Source organism: Gorilla gorilla, chromosome 14, assembly GCF_029281585.2.
Source record: "Gorilla gorilla gorilla isolate KB3781 chromosome 14, NHGRI_mGorGor1-v2.1_pri, whole genome shotgun sequence".
NCBI classification, from domain to species: domain Eukaryota; kingdom Metazoa; phylum Chordata; class Mammalia; order Primates; family Hominidae; genus Gorilla; species Gorilla gorilla.
In genome coordinates this window covers 55,397,319-55,414,996 of record NC_073238.2, presented here as the reverse complement: position 1 = coordinate 55,414,996, position 17,678 = coordinate 55,397,319, and the positions used below count along the sequence as shown (strand labels likewise).

The 17,678-nt window shown below is 40.3% G+C and overlaps 1 protein-coding gene across 1 annotated transcript; it reads left to right on the top strand.

The window, feature by feature from the left end:
* Window positions 1-11,681: 11,681 nt before the first annotated feature.
* Window positions 11,682-17,039, top strand: KBTBD6 (kelch repeat and BTB domain containing 6). The gene has a single exon (XM_004054423.5). It carries the CDS (start codon window positions 12,097-12,099, stop codon window positions 14,119-14,121), a length of 2,025 nt encoding a protein of 674 aa, XP_004054471.1. The 5' UTR covers window positions 11,682-12,096; the 3' UTR covers window positions 14,122-17,039.
* The last annotated feature ends 639 nt before the right edge of the window (window positions 17,040-17,678 follow it).

Sequence of the window (17,678 nt, the reverse complement as noted above, 5' to 3'; positions counted from 1 at the left end):
GGCTGAGGCAGAAGAATCACTTGAACCCGGGAAGCAGAGGTTACAGTGAGCCAAGATTGTGCCACTGCACTCCAGCCTGGGCAACAAGAGCAAATCTCCGCCTCAAAAAAAAAAAAAAGTCAAGTGTCGGCATAAACAATATACTGACTATATATGTAATTATATATAATAATAAATATATAGTACATCAATATAGCAATACATTGTATATCAATGTTTTTATATCATTCTATTCTATTTATATTATACATTATATAATACATATAATTATATAAATTTGATTTATATTATACATATTGTATAATACTATATAATATTCTATTGCACAATATTATATATTATATATACAATGTATTCATATGATAGATTGGTCACACTATAATTAAATACATAATACTGAGTGATATATGAAGGATCTGGTATTAATAGTTGGGAGGGTTACTGTTTAGTCAGGTTTTTTGAGCCCCTCCTGTGTACTATGTATTATAGGAACTATCATTTCTGCTTTGGGTTTATAGTCAAGTTGGAATTCCACCAGGTTTGGGTAATCAAACTACAAAAAACTGATTTAAAAAACAGACTGCTAATTTAAACAATTTAAGAAAGGGTATGATTTCATTCGTTGTTTTTGACCTTTTTATTTTGTATAAAGAGGCTCTACAAACAGAGAATCCTTCCCAAATTATCAGTTGTGTTCATTATATTAAAAACCCACATTATTATTAATCCTTTGTGGCTATTAAGTAGTAGCAGTTAAACAAATGAAATAAATATACACTTGTTTTTTTAATAGCTCTTTTGTCAGGAATTTTTTTTTTTGTGGTGAGAAGCCACAAGGATCTGCTAGTTCAGAGACTTCTTCAATCAGCAGACAGAAGCAGCCATCAGTGAACTTCTAGGTGACAACCTTAAATCCACGAAACAAAGCAAAGGAAATGGGCCTATACTAAGACTGAGGCATGGCAATCCTTACGAATTTCGATAAAGTGCAGCTAAAAGTAATAGGACTAGCAAGTATATTTTTTTTGATGAATCAAACCACATTTCTTGACCTGAACAGTTTATATTAGGTTTCCTGTAAAGGATAGTTCGACTCTCCAAACAGAAAATAAGCACATCCCATTGGAAAGAGAAATACAGTACTGACGATTGAGTTAGGACTGGTCACTTGATCCTTCTATGAGCCTTTTTAAAAAACCATACACAAATTAAGTTAAACACTTTTTTTTTTTGGCCAGGCGCGGTGGCTCACGCCTGTAATGCCAGTGCTTTGGGAGGCTGAGACAGGCAGATCACCTGAGGTCAGGAGTTCAAGACCGGCCTGGCCAACATGGTGAAACCCCATCTCTACTAAAAATACAAAAATTTGCCGGGCATGGTGGCAGGCGCCTGTAATCCCAGCTGCTTGGGAGGCTGAGGCAGGAGAATTGCTTGAATCCGGGAAAGAGGTTGCAGTGAGCCAAGATTGCACCATTGCACTCCAACCTGGGGGACAAGAGTGAGACTTCGTCTCAAAAAAAAAAAAAAAAAAAAGTTAAAACATCTTTTTCATCTACTACTTCAGAAAAATTGTAGTAAAATTGAGTGATGTAAGACTTATAAGTGACTTTAATATCCCTTGTTTAAAAACAAAGTATTATTAACCATGTGAAAGTTAGGACTGTGGGTGCTTTTATTTTTAAGCAAATGTGAATATTAAACTTTGTGCAAAACAGCGAAAAATGAAGACAGTCTATTTCTCATAGTATGTCAAGAATAAGAACATATGTCATTGAAACAATTTTACCTTTCAAAAAGAAAGGTAGATCAAAAATCTCAAACAGTGAGACAGTTTTTCTCAAACTTTAGTATACATAGGAATCACCAGGAACTCTTTTTAAAATGCAGATTTTGACTCAGTATTTCTGGGGCCATTTCTTTTAACTAGCTCCTAGGCAATGCCAGATGCTGCTGGTCCAGAGACCACACTTAAGTAGCAAGAATCTCAGACATCTATTATTCAACTAATTAAGTGATTTCATATGTTATACTCTTTGATACAGTGAGATTCAATGAAACCACATCATTCAGCTAGACCTATTAGTCTCCCAAAGTACAAAGAAAAATTTTACAGCTTTTAAATGTTAATGGAAAAATGTTAAGAAATGGACATATAAACTGAAAATATTTCAGGGTTTTTATAAAACTTCTGGAAAACCCAAGTTTGTTACCTCATATACACAAAATCTTTAGAATAACAATGAAAAAACTTTATTTCAAAAATATAATTTAGATTTAAAAAATTAAATTGAAATTGAGAGCACTATAGGATCAATAAAGTACTAACAGTCAAAAACAAAAGGAATTATGAAAATAAATTATTTTCAAAACTCTATGACAGGTTTTAAACAGGTGAGCTGCCACTAAATAATATGGAAAAGATGTCATTCAGCAGGCAGGCTCACTCACTAGGCACTCCAGCTGAGGGACAGAGGACCCATAAAAACTCTTGTGGTAGCCAATAAGTAAAGTGCAGACTATGGTGGGGATACTCACTTTGGCTATAGAGAAAGAGGACTGTCCAGTTTCAAGACTTGATTTAAAAATCAGATTATTGTAATCAAGACATCTTTCATAGTTTGAAAGCTTCAGATGCTCATATTTACATGAGGTGTTTAGTATATTCAGTGAGATAGTCTGGATGTTTGTCCCTCCAAATCTCATGTTGAAATGTGATTCCCAATGCTGAAGGTGGGGCCTGGTGGGATGTGATTGGATCATGGGAGTGGATCCCTCATGAATGGCTTAGCACCATCTCTTTGGTGATGAGTGAGTTCTTGCTCAGTTAGCCCACAGGAGAGATGGTTGTTTAAAAGAGTCGGGCCCTCCCCATCATTCTCTTGCTCCCACTCTAGCCATGTGACATGCTGGCTCCCCTTCACGTTCCACCATAATTGTAAGCTTCCTGAGCCCCTCACCAGGAGCCAAGCAGATGTTGGCACAATGCTTCTCATACAGCCTGCAGAACTGTGCGCCAATTAAAACTCTCTTCTTTATAAATTACCCAGCCTCAGGTCTTCCTTTATAGTGATGCAAAAATGGCCTAATATGCATGTGTTCGTGTCTCTAGTTTACATGTTGTTTGCTCCAAACCAATGGTCTCACATATATCCATTAGTGTACTACCAATGAATAAAGTTTTATCATCAATGTAGAATTTTGTAAATTGGCATTTTTCATTTTTTCAGATATGTTCTTAACATATAAAATCATATTTTTAATTATCTATGTTATCTAAAATAGAACATCGAAATGAGAAAAACTTTACTATACATTATGTATGGTTGTTATCACCATACTGTGGATATCCATGTCTACAGAAACAATGACACAAATGAATTCATCTAACCCTCTTTAAAAATATATAGTTTTCCATTTTAATACCACTAACTGTGGTACAGGATTTAGTTTACAGTGTTTGTAGGTCTGGGGAGGTATTAGGACTGCACACTCAGATAATCAAACAGACTATTCAATTTAGATGGGACTTTGTATACCATCTCTAGATTATACACAGCCCTTGCTCTAAAACATATTAGGACAGAATGACATTCTTATTTCTATTCCTGGACCAGAGTTTCATTTTTAAGTGCAGAAAAGAAGAGGGAATTCAGAGTTTAAAAATTTGAGAGGTACAGGGTAAGACCTAAACCAAAGTACTCGAATACCTTAGGCAGCAGATCAGTCAATAAGGCTTCTTGGTTGCACTTGTTTATTTCAGAGAAAATAGAACAGGTAGTATATATAGTTAATTTTGACCGTATGTGTAATCATAAAGGAAATAATTTACTAAAACCTTATTGTATGCCAGGCACTACTCTAAATAATTTCTATTTATTTCATTTAACCCTTTAATCACCCTGTGCACTAGGAATTGCTGTCATTTGCTATATGAAGAACAATGTTGGCTTTAAATTCCTAATCACCCTAACAATATATATATTATAAACTATTAAGAAAAATAAAATTTACACTAAGAACAATTTTTGAAAATTGATGTTGTATTCTTTTGAGGTATAATCTACAGTAAATAAAATGCATAGATATGAAGAATACATTTCAGTTGGTTTGGCAATTGTATACACTATGTAACTGCCAGCCCAATTAAGAAAAGAACATTCCCATCACTTCTGAAAGTTTCCTCATGTTCCCTTCTGGTCGATCCAGCAATCCATCCCCCTACTTGCTGCCCTGATAGTGACAGACTCTATTATTATTTTTATTTACCGTACCTTATTTTCCCTGTTCTGAAATTTCACATACATACAGTAAGTACTCTTGTATATCTGGCTTCTTTTGCTTAGCATAAAATGTTTGAAGCTCATTTACATTTCATATGAGTCAAAAGTTCTTTCATTTTCTTTCTTAATAGTATTGTACTGCATGAATATACCACAATTTATTTATTTATTCTTCTGTTTATGGGTATTTAATAGTTTCCAGTTTCTGGCTATCATGAATAAAGCTACTGTGAACATTCTTATATGAGTCATTTTATGGACATATATTTTTATTTTCTTTGGGCAAATCCTAAGGTTGAAATTGTTGACTAATTAACTGTAAAAGAACTGCCAGGCCATTTTCTATTGTGAACATACCAATTATACTCTGACTATTAATGTACAAGAATTCCTGTTGCTTCACATAATCAAGTATTATTCACATAATCAAGTAGTATTGTTAGTCTTTAAAATTTTCCCCATTCTAGTGAGAGTGAAATGGTATTTCATCGTGATTTGAATTAGCTTTCCCCTGATGACTAACAATGTTGAGACCTTTTCATGTTTTTTAGCAGTGCATCTATCTTCTTTGAGGAAATGTCTTTTCAAGTCTTTTGCCCATTTCACATGACAAATGGCTATTTGGAATACATATTTTAAAGTATATTTAAAATATATATTATATTCTTTGAGGTAAAATATTTCAAAATATATATTCCAGATAGTCATTTGTCATGTGCATATATAGAGTAAAAATTTTTCCCAGTCTGTCATTTATGTTTTCCTTTTGTATCAGTGTCTTTTGATAGAAGACTTTAGTTCTGATGAAATTCAGTTTATCAAATTTTTTTCTCTTATGATTAGTGGTTTGTTGGTTTGTTTCCTACAGAATCTCTGCTTACCCTGAAGTCACAGAAATAGTTTTCTGTGTTATCTTTTAGAAGCTTCACAGTTTTAGCTTTTCTGTTCAGTAGTTCTTTTGGGAAAACCCTCAAACCATGTTTTTCCTCTGCTCACATACCACAACGACAATCATCAACACAGAAGAAAACATCTGTGACCAAATGTGTGGAGGTTTTCCCCCACACGCCAAGCAGCACACACCAGCTGGGTGTCCTCCAATTCAATTCTGACACTGTCTACCTGGAGATAGTGTCACATCCCACAGGTTGAGGATCAGTCCTCAAGAATGCCCACTGCCAGCCCCTGCGACCTTCACTCCCGCCGCAAATTCAGGCCTCTGGAACTTCTTTTTAATTAATTTATTTTTTTGAGACAGAGTCTCACTCTGTCACCCAGGCTGGAGTGCAGTGGCGTGATCTTGGCTCACTGCAACCCTCACCTCCCAGGTTCCAGTGATTCTCATGCCTCAGCCTGGGATTACTCAGTAGCTGGGATTACTGACATGCACTACCACGCCCCGCTAATTTTTTGTTTTTTTTAGTAGAGATGGGGTTTCGCTATGTTGGCCAGGCTGGTCTCAAACTCCTGGCCTCAAGTGACCTGCCCGCTTCGGCCTCCCAAAGGGCTGAGATTACAGGCGTGAGCCACTGTACCTGGCCTGGAACAGATCAGCTTCAAGTTGGGGTTCCCACAACTCTCTCTTTGGGTTCGGTTAATTTGCTGGAGCAGTTCACAAAACTCAGATAAACACATTTACTGGTTCATTATAAATGATATTACAAAGGATGTATCCTTTGTAATGAAGGATGAAGAGACATGCAGAGCAAGGTACAAGGGAAGGGGCGCGGAGCTTCCATGCCCTCTCTAGGCAGGACACCCTCTAGGAAATTCCATGAGTTCAGCTATCTGGAAGCTCTCTGAACCCAGTCCTCTTGGGTTTTTATGGAAGCCTCATGACATCAGCATTTCTTCCCCCAGAGTACAAGGCAGGATTCTCTCTGGAATGAAGGTCTTATGACCCACAATCAGAAAGTTGAGGGAAAATTAGAGTCCTGCCTTGGGGCAGGTGAAAGGAAAGTTAGAGAAAGTCAGAGAGATTCTGTCTCCTGAGGCCTGCCCCTGAGGCCTAACACACTCCAGATTATAACAAAATCTGTAACAAGGGCTATAGAAGTTATAAACCAGGACCATGGATGAAAACATATATACATATAATAACACCACAGTACTGATATTCACCTTGAATTAATTTTTGCATATGGTATAAAGTTTACATATGGTATAAAGTTTTGGCATTATCAACCAAACAAGCAAATAAATTGATTTTATTCAGGCTATTGCAATAGGGAGAGCACCCCACATTCAAAGATTAGAGTGCTTGGCAAGATGCTTTTACCTTATAGTTTACAGGGAGGAGTAGACTTGTTTTAAATTGAATGATTTCTAGTTGGGATTGTTTTTGTAAACAGGGGACATCTCAGTCAGCTGCACAGAAAATGTTTATCTCTCTGTGTAGCTAGTTTGGGGTTGAGGGGGGCATGTGGTGGACTAATAGCTCTAATTTCAGCTAATGATTCATGATATAAATGACAGGAAGTGGGAGACTCCTGTCTGGTCTTGCCAGCAGGTTCTGGCAAAAATGAAAAGGCTGTGTTTGGCCTTTTCACAGGTAAACAAGGTAGGGAGGTCATCAGTGAGTCTTATGGTAGGCATGAGAAAAAGTAGACAGAAAGTCATCTACGTCATACAGGAAGGATGGTTCATTGTGTAAGCCATTTCCCAGAGCACAAAAGAGTTGGGAGATTTAGGAAAACAAAACTTTGTGGAATTTCTTAACTCCATGATCTTGATCTCCATGGGTAAAATTGTCAGTTCAGATTGAAATTCTGTCTGGGAAGTCAGTTGGAAGCAGAGTCACCCTTTGGTCTACCAGATCATGATACATTGTTGAATAATAATTTGTGAAGACAAATAGCTGTGTAGTAGTATTTAAGACTAGGCATGATGTACTGCCCAACTGCAAGGTATAAGACTACAAACAGGAAAATAATCAGTGTATTAGGCCATTCTTTCATTGCCATAAAGAAATACCCGAGACTGGGTAATTTATAAAGAAAAGAGGTTTAATTGGCTCACGGTTCTGCAGGCTTTACAGGAAGCATGGTACTGGTACCTGCTCAGTTTCTAGGGAAGCCTCAGGAAGCTTACAATCATGGTGGAAGGTGAAGAGGAAGCAGGCATGTCACATGGTGAAAGCGGAAGCAAGAGAGGGAAGAAGAGAGAGAGAGAGAGAGAATGGGTGGAGGAGGTACCACATATTTTTAAACAATCAGATCTTGTGGGAACTCAAAGCGGGAGCTCACTTATCACCAAGTGGACAGACAGCACAAGTCATTCATGAGGGATCCGCCCCCGTGATCCAAACTCCCCACCTCCAACACTGGGGATCACACTTCAACATGAGAGTTAAGCGAGGACAAATATCCAAACTATGTCAATTAGTAATGTTTGTAATACAGCTCAAAACCGGGTCTTCTATTTCTTTTTTTTTTTTTTTTTTTTTTGAGACGGAGTCTCGCTCTGTCGCCCAGGCTGGAGTGCAGTGGCGCGATCTCGGCTCACTGCAAGCTCCGCCTCCCGGGTTCACGCCATTCTCCTGCCTCAGCCTCCCGCGTAGCTGGGACTACAGGCGCCCGCCACCACGCCCGGCTAATTTTTTGTATTTTTTAGTAGAGACGGGGTTTCACTGTGTTAGCCAGGATGGTCTCGATCTCCTGACCTCGTGATCCGCCCGCCTCGGCCTCCCAAAGTGCTGGGATTACAGGCGTGAGCCACCGCGCCCGGCCCGGGTCTTCTATTTCTAAATCTTGCCCAGGAGAACATGCCTCAGGCTATTTGAATTTACCTTAGAAAGCCAACTAGCCTTTTCCTTGAGTTTAGTAACTAAGCATTCACTTGTCCTGTTGTGTTTATTCAAGTGCAAAAAGAGATTTTGGCTATGGCACAGATATCTCCTTGTCTAGCTAGAAGGAAGTTAAAAGTTGTAGGATTGGCCATAACAATTTGGGCCTGTGCGTTTAAACTTATTTTCTGTACTTCTAGGGCCAAAGTGGTATAATTTTCTTCTACAAAGGTTAAGGAGAGGCTTGAACTACCTTTTCTTTTTTTTTTTGAACTATCCTTTTTAACTGTATTAATGCCATAGTGGGTGTCAAGGGCCCTCATGGTGCATATGAAAAGAGAATCATTGATATCCCTGGGAGGTTTTCCCCAATTCCCTGTAGTTGCCTCAATTTGGAGGTAATTCCAGAAGGACACACCATTGACAGGTGGGATAGCAGCTTTAAATATTTTGAAGTCCCAGACAATCAGTCCAAATGCCCTTGGGGAAGGCATGAAAAGTGGTATCCTATGGGGAAACAGGTGGGGTCTGAGGTATAGTAATTATTAACAATTACTGGGATTAACAACTGGGTAGATCCCTCAGAAGAGCAGAGTCTTTGTGTGGAACTGAACGCAGTTTGTAAGGCTGGTTGGGAAGTGGTGGAAGAGAAAATGGTTATTATTAGGGATAAAAGTGCTCCTACATTTTTTCCTACAATTGATCCTGAAAAAGTGGAGTCATTGAGTTTGGAGATTTCAAGAGATTCATTAATCATGTTAAGAATTAAGTTTCATTTAGTACATGCTGAGAAATTGGGGATAATAGAAGAGTCAAGGGCCATAAGGCATGAGACTCTGGGCAGGTTGAGTTCCTTAAAGAGTTTGGCTAGTTTGAATATAAGGGTACCACTGGCCTGCTTGTTTCATCTTCCAGAGGACTGGTAAGGAGACTGCAGTTTTTGTAACATTGGAAGTACTTGTTGAAGATCCTGAATAACCTTACTACTGAAGTGAGTTCCTCCACTGTTATTAAAAAAAACAGAGATCCCTAAGAGGGGAAAATTCTTTCTGGTATCAGGTTAACTTCAGTGGTGATAGTAGCTTGTTTACAGAGAAAAGCTTTTAACCATGCTGAAAACATGCCAACTATGGTTAAAACATATTTGTACCCATAAGACTTTGAGAGTTGATATATTTTCCAATGAAAACAAGGACTAGAGAGAGTTGACTCTCATGCTTGTCCCACTTTACATGTTGACTAGGATTGTGTTTCTGGCAGATGGGGCAAGTTGAAGTTAACTGCTCAGTATTAGGGCATCCCCAACAATATTTGCGGAGAAAGATTTTCTTTGCCACAATGTGTAATCTCATGGAGGCTGCAGAATAAATTTTGGGTGAGGGACCAAGAGAAATCAAACAGATGTCTAGGTGTCTCCAAAGCCCATCTGAGTAGAAAAAACATCCAGCTTGTTGCTTTTTTGCTTTTTCAGCCTCAGGTGCTAGCAGCTGTTATATCTTAAGTTTCTTAAGAGTTTCTGTCTTTAGAGTAGGTTGAGCAAGGAGAAGTATACACGTGATTCAGGAGGTGTTTTCTTGGGAAGCAGCAACCTTAGCATATTTTCAGCCAGTTAAGTTTCCTTTAGCTTTGTTAGTCCAGCCACTAGTGTGAGCTTTGATTTTTGAGAATGGCTAATTTCTGGATAGCTGTAAGGACTTAAATAGGGGGGCTGGGCACGGTGGCTCACGCTTGTAATCCCAGCACTTTGGGAGGCCGAGGCGGGTGGATTACCTGAGGTCAGGATCTTGAGACCAGCCTGGCCAAAGTGGCGAAACCCCATCTCAACTAAAAGTAAAAAAAAAAAAAAAAAAAAAAAAAAAATTAGCCGGTCATGGTGGTGCGTGTCTGTAATCCTAGCTACTCAGGAGGCTGAGGCAGGAGAATCGCTTGAACCCGGGAGGCGGAGGTTGCAGTGAGCCAAGACTGCGCCACTGTAACTCCAGCCTAGGTGACAAGAGCGAGACTCCATCTCAAAAAAAAAAAAAAAAGACTTAAATAAGTTAGTGAGTTGGGTTCTGATTGGTACTCCTCAGTTGTCATAAACCTCTTTCTTTCCATAGCATACCAAAATAACGTGCAATTCCAAAAGTAAACTTGCTGTCTGTATAAATGTTAGTTCCCTTATCTTGTGCTAACATGCAAGTTTGGGTGAGTGCTTAAGAATTCAATGATTTGGGCCGCGTTAACTTAAGTGGAGACTTCAACTTAGGCTGTTGAAAATCTGCAATAGTGTATCCTGCTTAAAATTCCCCGTTTGTACTCCTGAGGTAAGAACCATCTACAAAGGTGATATCGAGGTCTCTGAGAGGAGTTCTGGTGATGTCAGAGTGAGGAAATGTGAATGACTGTGTGACGGTGATTCAGTCACAAGGTTGTCCTTCAGAGGGAATGGGAAGAAGAGTGGCTTGATTGTTTTGACTACGGTGGACAGTGATGAGAGAGGAAGACAGTGGCAGGGTTTCACAGGAGGTGAGTCCGAAGTGGAAACGTGTTAGGTGTTCTCAGTGACTTCTAATGTCTGAACTGCACGGGGTAAGTAAAGGTTGAGTGAATGACTAGAAATAAAGTCAGCTCTGATGGAGCAGCAACTTCATACAAGCAAGGGGAGAAATGCTTGAGCCACTGGGTCTAAAAGGATGCTAAATTACCAACCAGGCCTCTGGCTTCCATTGTGTTTTGGGGTGAGGACCCCCTAAAGCATGTCTCTTCTTTTGTGTAAAAAAGGGAAAGGGGTACTGAATATTGGAGAGACCAAGTGGGAGAAGTGGCTACAGAGGACTTCAGGTTTTGAAATGCAGATATGGAAGGAAAGTCTCAAAGTCAGGTGACTGGAGGTGGTCTCCTTTTAGTCATGGCAAATAAGGACAGGCAATTGTGAAAAAGCCAGGGATCTAATTCCAGCGATAGCCAACCAATCCTACAAACCCTGAGTTATCTTTTGGTACCAGGGAGAGGCATAGTGAGTAAAAAAAAAAAAAAAAAAAAAAAAAATCACTTCTAATGGATACATACACTAATACAAGATGTTAATAATAAGGGAACTGTGAAGTGGGGAGAGATATATGGAAGTTCCCTGTCCCTGCTGCTCAATTTTTCCGTAAACCTAAAAATAAAATCTAATTTACACACACACCCACACACACGCCCCTAAAAAGGGATCTCTCCTGGAACTTGCAAGCTTTTCTGTTTTGGGGGGTTTTTTGTTTTCCTACAGGCTCATAATTTCAAATTAGTGGTGCTTCCTTTTTTTTTTTTTTATAAAGGCTGGAAGAAAACTTATCGAACCTTTATAGTCTAAGAACTGAGTAATTATTCTACAAACCAACAAATATTTATTAACAGCGTCCTATAACCAACTCATGTAATCTTCACACAATCCTATGAAATACTACTGTTCACATCTTACAAAAGAAGAAACAGTTCAAAGAGACAAGTCAAACAATACATACTAGAACGAGGCGACTACTCTGGATTCCAAAACCACAGTTCCAAACCACAAAATCGAATCTAGGAAAATTGGCGCTCTCGAGTGTCGTCAGCTAAAACAAGGAACACCAGAAAAGGATCGCGATATTACACAAACTACTACTCCCGACATGCAAAGCGGATTCTTTCCCTCGGTCTCGGCCCGGGAGTCCGAGAGTCCCAGCAGCCCTCGGGGCGCGAAAGGCAACCTGGGAGCGGTAGTTCTCCTGGGCGCCTAGCATTGTCGCCCACGCTGCAGTAGCGGCTTCTGCGGCTCCAAGCCAGCAGGTCCTGTGAAGGCGAGCAGACGCGGAGAAAGGACGCGGGAGTGAGAGAGGGTGAGTCAGCCACTGTCTAAACGATAAAGGGAGGCGGCTCCGCGGGGTAGGGCTGAATTCAGTAAATGGGCTCGTGCTGCGGTCTCTTCGGAGACGCTGCTATCTTAGCGTCAGCGAGGGAAGGTTGAGGAGGAGCCAGAGCCGGGTCCTGCAGCCTTTCTCGCCATCAGCGCCCGTCGCCATCTCCACCATGCAGTCCCGGGAAGACGCCCCGCGCTCTCGCCGCCTAGCCAGTCCCCGTGGTGGGAAGCGGCCCAAGAAGATTCACAAACCCACAGTTTCGGCCTTTTTCACGGGTCCAGAGGAATTAAAGGACACGGCCCATTCTGCAGCCCTGCTGGCACAGCTCAAGTCCTTCTACGATGCGCGGCTGCTGTGTGATGTGACCATCGAGGTGGTGACGCCTGGCAGCGGGCCTGGCACGGGTCGCCTGTTCCCCTGCAACCGCAATGTGCTGGCCGCGGCATGTCCCTACTTCAAGAGCATGTTCACAGGTGGCATGTACGAGAGCCAGCAGGCCAGCGTGACCATGCACGATGTGGACGCCGAGTCCTTCGAGGTGTTGGTCGACTACTGCTACACGGGTCGTGTGTCTCTCAGTGAGGCCAACGTAGAGCGCCTGTACGCGGCCTCCGACATGCTACAGCTGGAATATGTGCGGGAAGCCTGTGCCTCCTTCTTAGCCCGACGTCTTGACCTGACCAACTGCACCGCCATCCTCAAGTTTGCAGACGCCTTCGGCCATCGCAAGCTGCGATCCCAGGCCCAGTCCTATATAGCTCAGAACTTCAAGCAACTCAGCCACATGGGTTCAATTCGGGAGGAGACTCTAGCAGATCTGACCCTGGCCCAGCTACTGGCTGTCCTGCGCTTGGATAGTCTGGACGTGGAGAGTGAGCAGACAGTGTGCCATGTGGCAGTGCAGTGGCTGGAGGCTGCTCCCAAAGAGCGGGGTCCCAGTGCTGCAGAAGTCTTCAAGTGCGTGCGCTGGATGCACTTCACTGAAGAAGATCAGGACTACTTAGAAGGGCTGCTGACCAAGCCCATCGTGAAGAAGTACTGCCTGGACGTTATTGAAGGGGCCCTGCAGATGCGCTATGGTGACCTGTTGTACAAGTCTCTGGTGCCAGTGCCAAACAGCAGCAGCAGCAGTAGCAGCAGCAACTCTCTTGTATCTGCAGCAGAAAATCCACCCCAGAGACTGGGTATGTGTGCCAAGGAGATGGTGATCTTCTTTGGACACCCCAGAGATCCCTTTCTCTGCTGTGATCCATACTCGGGGGACCTTTACAAAGTGCCGTCACCTTTGACCTGTCTGGCTCACACTAGGACTGTCACCACTTTAGCTGTCTGTATCTCTCCTGACCATGACATCTATCTAGCTGCTCAGCCCAGGACAGACCTCTGGGTGTATAAACCAGCTCAGAATAGTTGGCAGCAACTTGCAGATCGCTTACTGTGTCGTGAGGGCATGGATGTGGCATATCTCAATGGCTACATCTACATTTTGGGGGGGCGAGACCCTATTACTGGAGTTAAGTTGAAGGAAGTGGAATGCTACAATGTTAAGAGAAACCAGTGGGCATTGGTGGCTCCACTGCCCCATTCTTTTTTATCCTTTGACCTAATGGTAATTCGAGACTATCTCTATGCTCTCAACAGTAAGCGCATGTTCTGTTATGATCCTAGCCATAATATGTGGCTGAAGTGCGTTTCTCTGAAGCGCAATGACTTTCAGGAAGCCTGCGTCTTCAATGAGGAGATCTATTGTATCTGTGATATCCCAGTCATGAAGGTCTACAACCCAGTTAGGGCAGAATGGAGGCAAATGAATAATATTCCCTTGGTCTCAGAGACCAACAACTACAGAATTATCAAGCATGGCCAAAAATTGTTGCTCATCACCTCTCGCACCCCACAGTGGAAAAAGAACCGGGTGACTGTATATGAATATGATATTAGGGGAGACCAATGGATTAATATAGGTACCACATTAGGCCTCTTGCAGTTTGATTCTAACTTTTTTTGCCTCTCTGCTCGTGTTTATCCTTCCTGCCTTGAACCTGGTCAGAGTTTCCTCACTGAAGAAGAAGAAATACCAAGTGAGTCTAGCACTGAATGGGACTTAGGTGGATTCAGTGAGCCAGACTCTGAGTCAGGAAGTTCAAGTTCTCTTTCTGATGATGATTTTTGGGTGCGTGTAGCGCCTCAGTGAAATGCACAGGATCAACAGGGTTTGTTGTAACTAAATTGAAACACTAAGTTGTTTTTACTGTTTTGGAAAATATCTTAAATATCCTTTTTGTTCCTAAAGGAGAGGAAAAGTTGATTAACTTCTGGTTTGGTTTAGAAAAAGTAATGTTTGAAATACGAAGGTAATTTAATGTTACAAATTTTAACACTCAAATCAACCTTTTAATAATTTTCTGTGCTAAGGGTCCAGTATTTATTTGATTATTTAGTATGTTTATGTTTCATGACACTAATTTAGTCTTTTGATACATTTTACATTCTGTTTACTGCCACAAGCACTGTGGCAATAACTTTTGAACTTTAATTTTTATAATAGAAAAATGATTAGGAATTGCTAGATAGTGTTTTGAAAGCATATCTTTTTCTTCAGAACAATGTAGACTTCCAAAATGGTTAACCTAAGGGGTCTTTACAAAATGTGTTATAAGTTAAACATAATTTGGGAAGTTTTACTTTTGTTTTCTTCTATGAAGAAAAAATTGCAGGCTGGGCGCGGTGGCTCACGCCTGTAATCCTAGCACTTTGGGAGGCCGAGGCAGGTGGATCACCTGAGGTCAGTTCAAGACCAGCCTGGCCAACATGGTGAAACCCCGTCTCTACTAAAAATACAAAAATTAGCTGGGCGTGGTGGCATGCGCCTGTAATCCCAGCTACCCAGGAGGCTGAGGCAGGAGAATTGCTGAAACCTGGGAGTCAGAGGCTGCAGAGAGCCGAGACTGGGCCACTGCACTCCAGCCTGGATGACAGAGTGAGACTCCGTCTCAAAAAAAAAAAAAAAAAAAAAGGAAAAAAAAAAAAAGAAAAAAAACCATGTGTGTATTAGGGTGACTGAGTGGTGACTTCATTTATAATAATACAGAGAATAGCTATAAGCTCATTGACAGTAAAAACAACAAACCAGGATTTTACTGTTTGAAAAGAAGTTTCGTTTTAATTTTGGAATTTAGAATGTATATTTGCAAAGTCACCAATTTTCATCTAAAGGGTTATATTCTAGTTGTGTCACCAAATCATCAAAAAACCTTAAAAAAGAAGTAACTTGCTTTGTAGGTTTGTATTGTTGATCTAAACCTGATACATGCTTCATTTAATCAGGAATAATCCTTTTTTCTGCTGGACATGTATAAATTTCACTGGATTGTATAAATTTTTATCTATGGCCTTAAACATTTACATGATTCTCAATATGTTTTAGCTGCACAGTTTTGGTGTTCATCTTAGAGGATTCTTCAGCAGAAGTGATATTTCTTTACTGTTTTGTGAGGTAATACTGATTTTGAAAATATATATAAGCTAAAAACAGTATTTCGTTGATATCAGTAGTCATTGTGTTAACTATAAAGTCAAGTGCCAGCAAAGAACTTTAAAACTGTAAAGCTGTGTATAGAACTGTTTTGTGTAGCATGGAAATATTCTGTCAGCTTTTTAAAGTCACTAAATGTTCTTGATTATCAGCTTGAAGGTATTTTTGTATTACAAGTTGACAGTTGCTGGGTGTAGTGGCTCATGCCTGTAATCCTAGCAACTCAGGGGGCTGAGGTGGGAGGATTGCTTCAGCCCAGGAGTTTGAGACCAGACTGGGCAACATAGCAAAACCCCATCTCTACAAAAATAAAAAATATGTCTGGGCATGGTGGCCCAAGTCTGAGTCCCAGTTACTTGGGAGGATCACTTGAATGTAGGATCACTTGAGTCTAGGAGTTCGGGGCTGCAGCTATCATCTGCAGCTATAATCATAGCTCACTGCAGCTATGATCATGTCTCTGCACTCCAGCTTTGGCAACAGAACGAGATCCCATCTCTTAGAAAAACAAAGTTGATAGTTAAAGAACATAAGTGGATGATGGCATTTGAGGCCACTAGTGAAAGTATGTTTTCTCTAAAATATTTCTCTAATAGTGATATAAATGGCTATTTTATTATGATGTTTGTATGTGTTTTGTATTTCTCTGTAAACCATGCTCCAGTCTTTGTTTTTCTGTTACCATAATGTAAGAGAAAGTCCTGGAACAGCGACTAAATCCCACGAAACTGACATTGTTAAACACACTAAAACAAAAGTACTTACCTCTTGAAGATTTAATATATAATGGTTGACATGATACATGTACATGATGAATGACCAGATGCTTATGGTCTACATTTTCCTTTATCCTGTTAGTATTACCTTCCTTAATCTTTGTTCATTAACATGCTAATTCCTCTTCAGTGTTTATTTTCTAGTGACAGAATGCTAACATTTCTTACACCCTGGCAGAAGGGAGAGAAATGTGTTTTGGGATGGGTAACTAAATTTTTGAGTGAAATATCATAAGATGAGAATGGAAAGAGGGAGACACAAAGAGTTATAACAAAAAACCAATGTTTTAGCCATTTGACTGGCTCTTTAAATAGTCTACAAGACATTCATGTTTAACATCACTTTTAGTGAAATAAAATGTGCCGTACTAGTATGTGCTTCAAAAGGGCAAATGTGCTTTAGTGCCCTAAGGCTAAATTTTGGTCATTTGACATCAGAGATGTTATAAGTATTGCACTTAATACGCACCTATTTCTCAATAGTGTTATTTTTTGGCTAGCATTTTCTTTACCACTGTCTTGTTGATAGCTTTTTGTTCTCTAAGGTTGAAACATGACAGTGCTTATCTCAAACAGATTACCCATCTGCAGAACTAAGGAAAGCAATTTATGTATGAAAGAAATTCTCGAATTCGTCATTCTCAACCTTTGAATTAAAGCTTAGACTAAATAGTAATATATCGTGGGAAGGATTTTGGTTTTGTGATATTTCTGTGAATTAAGGAATAGATGTTAACCATTATTTTGTAGAAAAGTGATTTGTATGTGGTTAATTATAAATAAAACTGGTACCAGAACTTATGCTTCCTGACTTTTTACTTCAGTGATTCCACTAAATGTATAAAACTTTTGCGTGTGCAGTTAATCAGGAGTCCCCAGCCCCCAGGCTGCAGACCTGTACCAGTCTGTGGCCTGTTAGGAACTGGGCTCACACAGTGAGCTGCAGGCAAGCAAGCATTAGCTCTGCCTCCTATTAGATCAGCAGTGGCATTAGGTTCTCATAGGAGTGTAAACTCTATTGTGAACTGCGTGTGCAAGGGATCTATGTTACATGTTCCTAATGAGAATCTAATTAATGCTTGATGATCTGAGGTGGGACAGTTTCATCCTGAAACTATCCCCTTACCCCTAGTCGTGGAAACTGGTCCCTGGTGCCAAAAAGGTTGGGGATCACTGCAGTGAATGATACAACTAGCAGTGCTGAAATCCCTTCATGACAAGAAAATGTAACTGTCTAATTTTCCAATTAAGCCACACATATTTTAGCAAACGCTTAATATAATGTCATTTGTCAGACTACCATCTGTAAGATTTAGAATGACATTAATTATCTTTTGTATTTTTGTCCCTGTAGTCTGAAAAGCTGAGAACCCAAATTATTGCAAATTCTTTTAAATGCAAATGATAGGTAGTATTAGAGTTTTCAAAAGGATAAAGTAC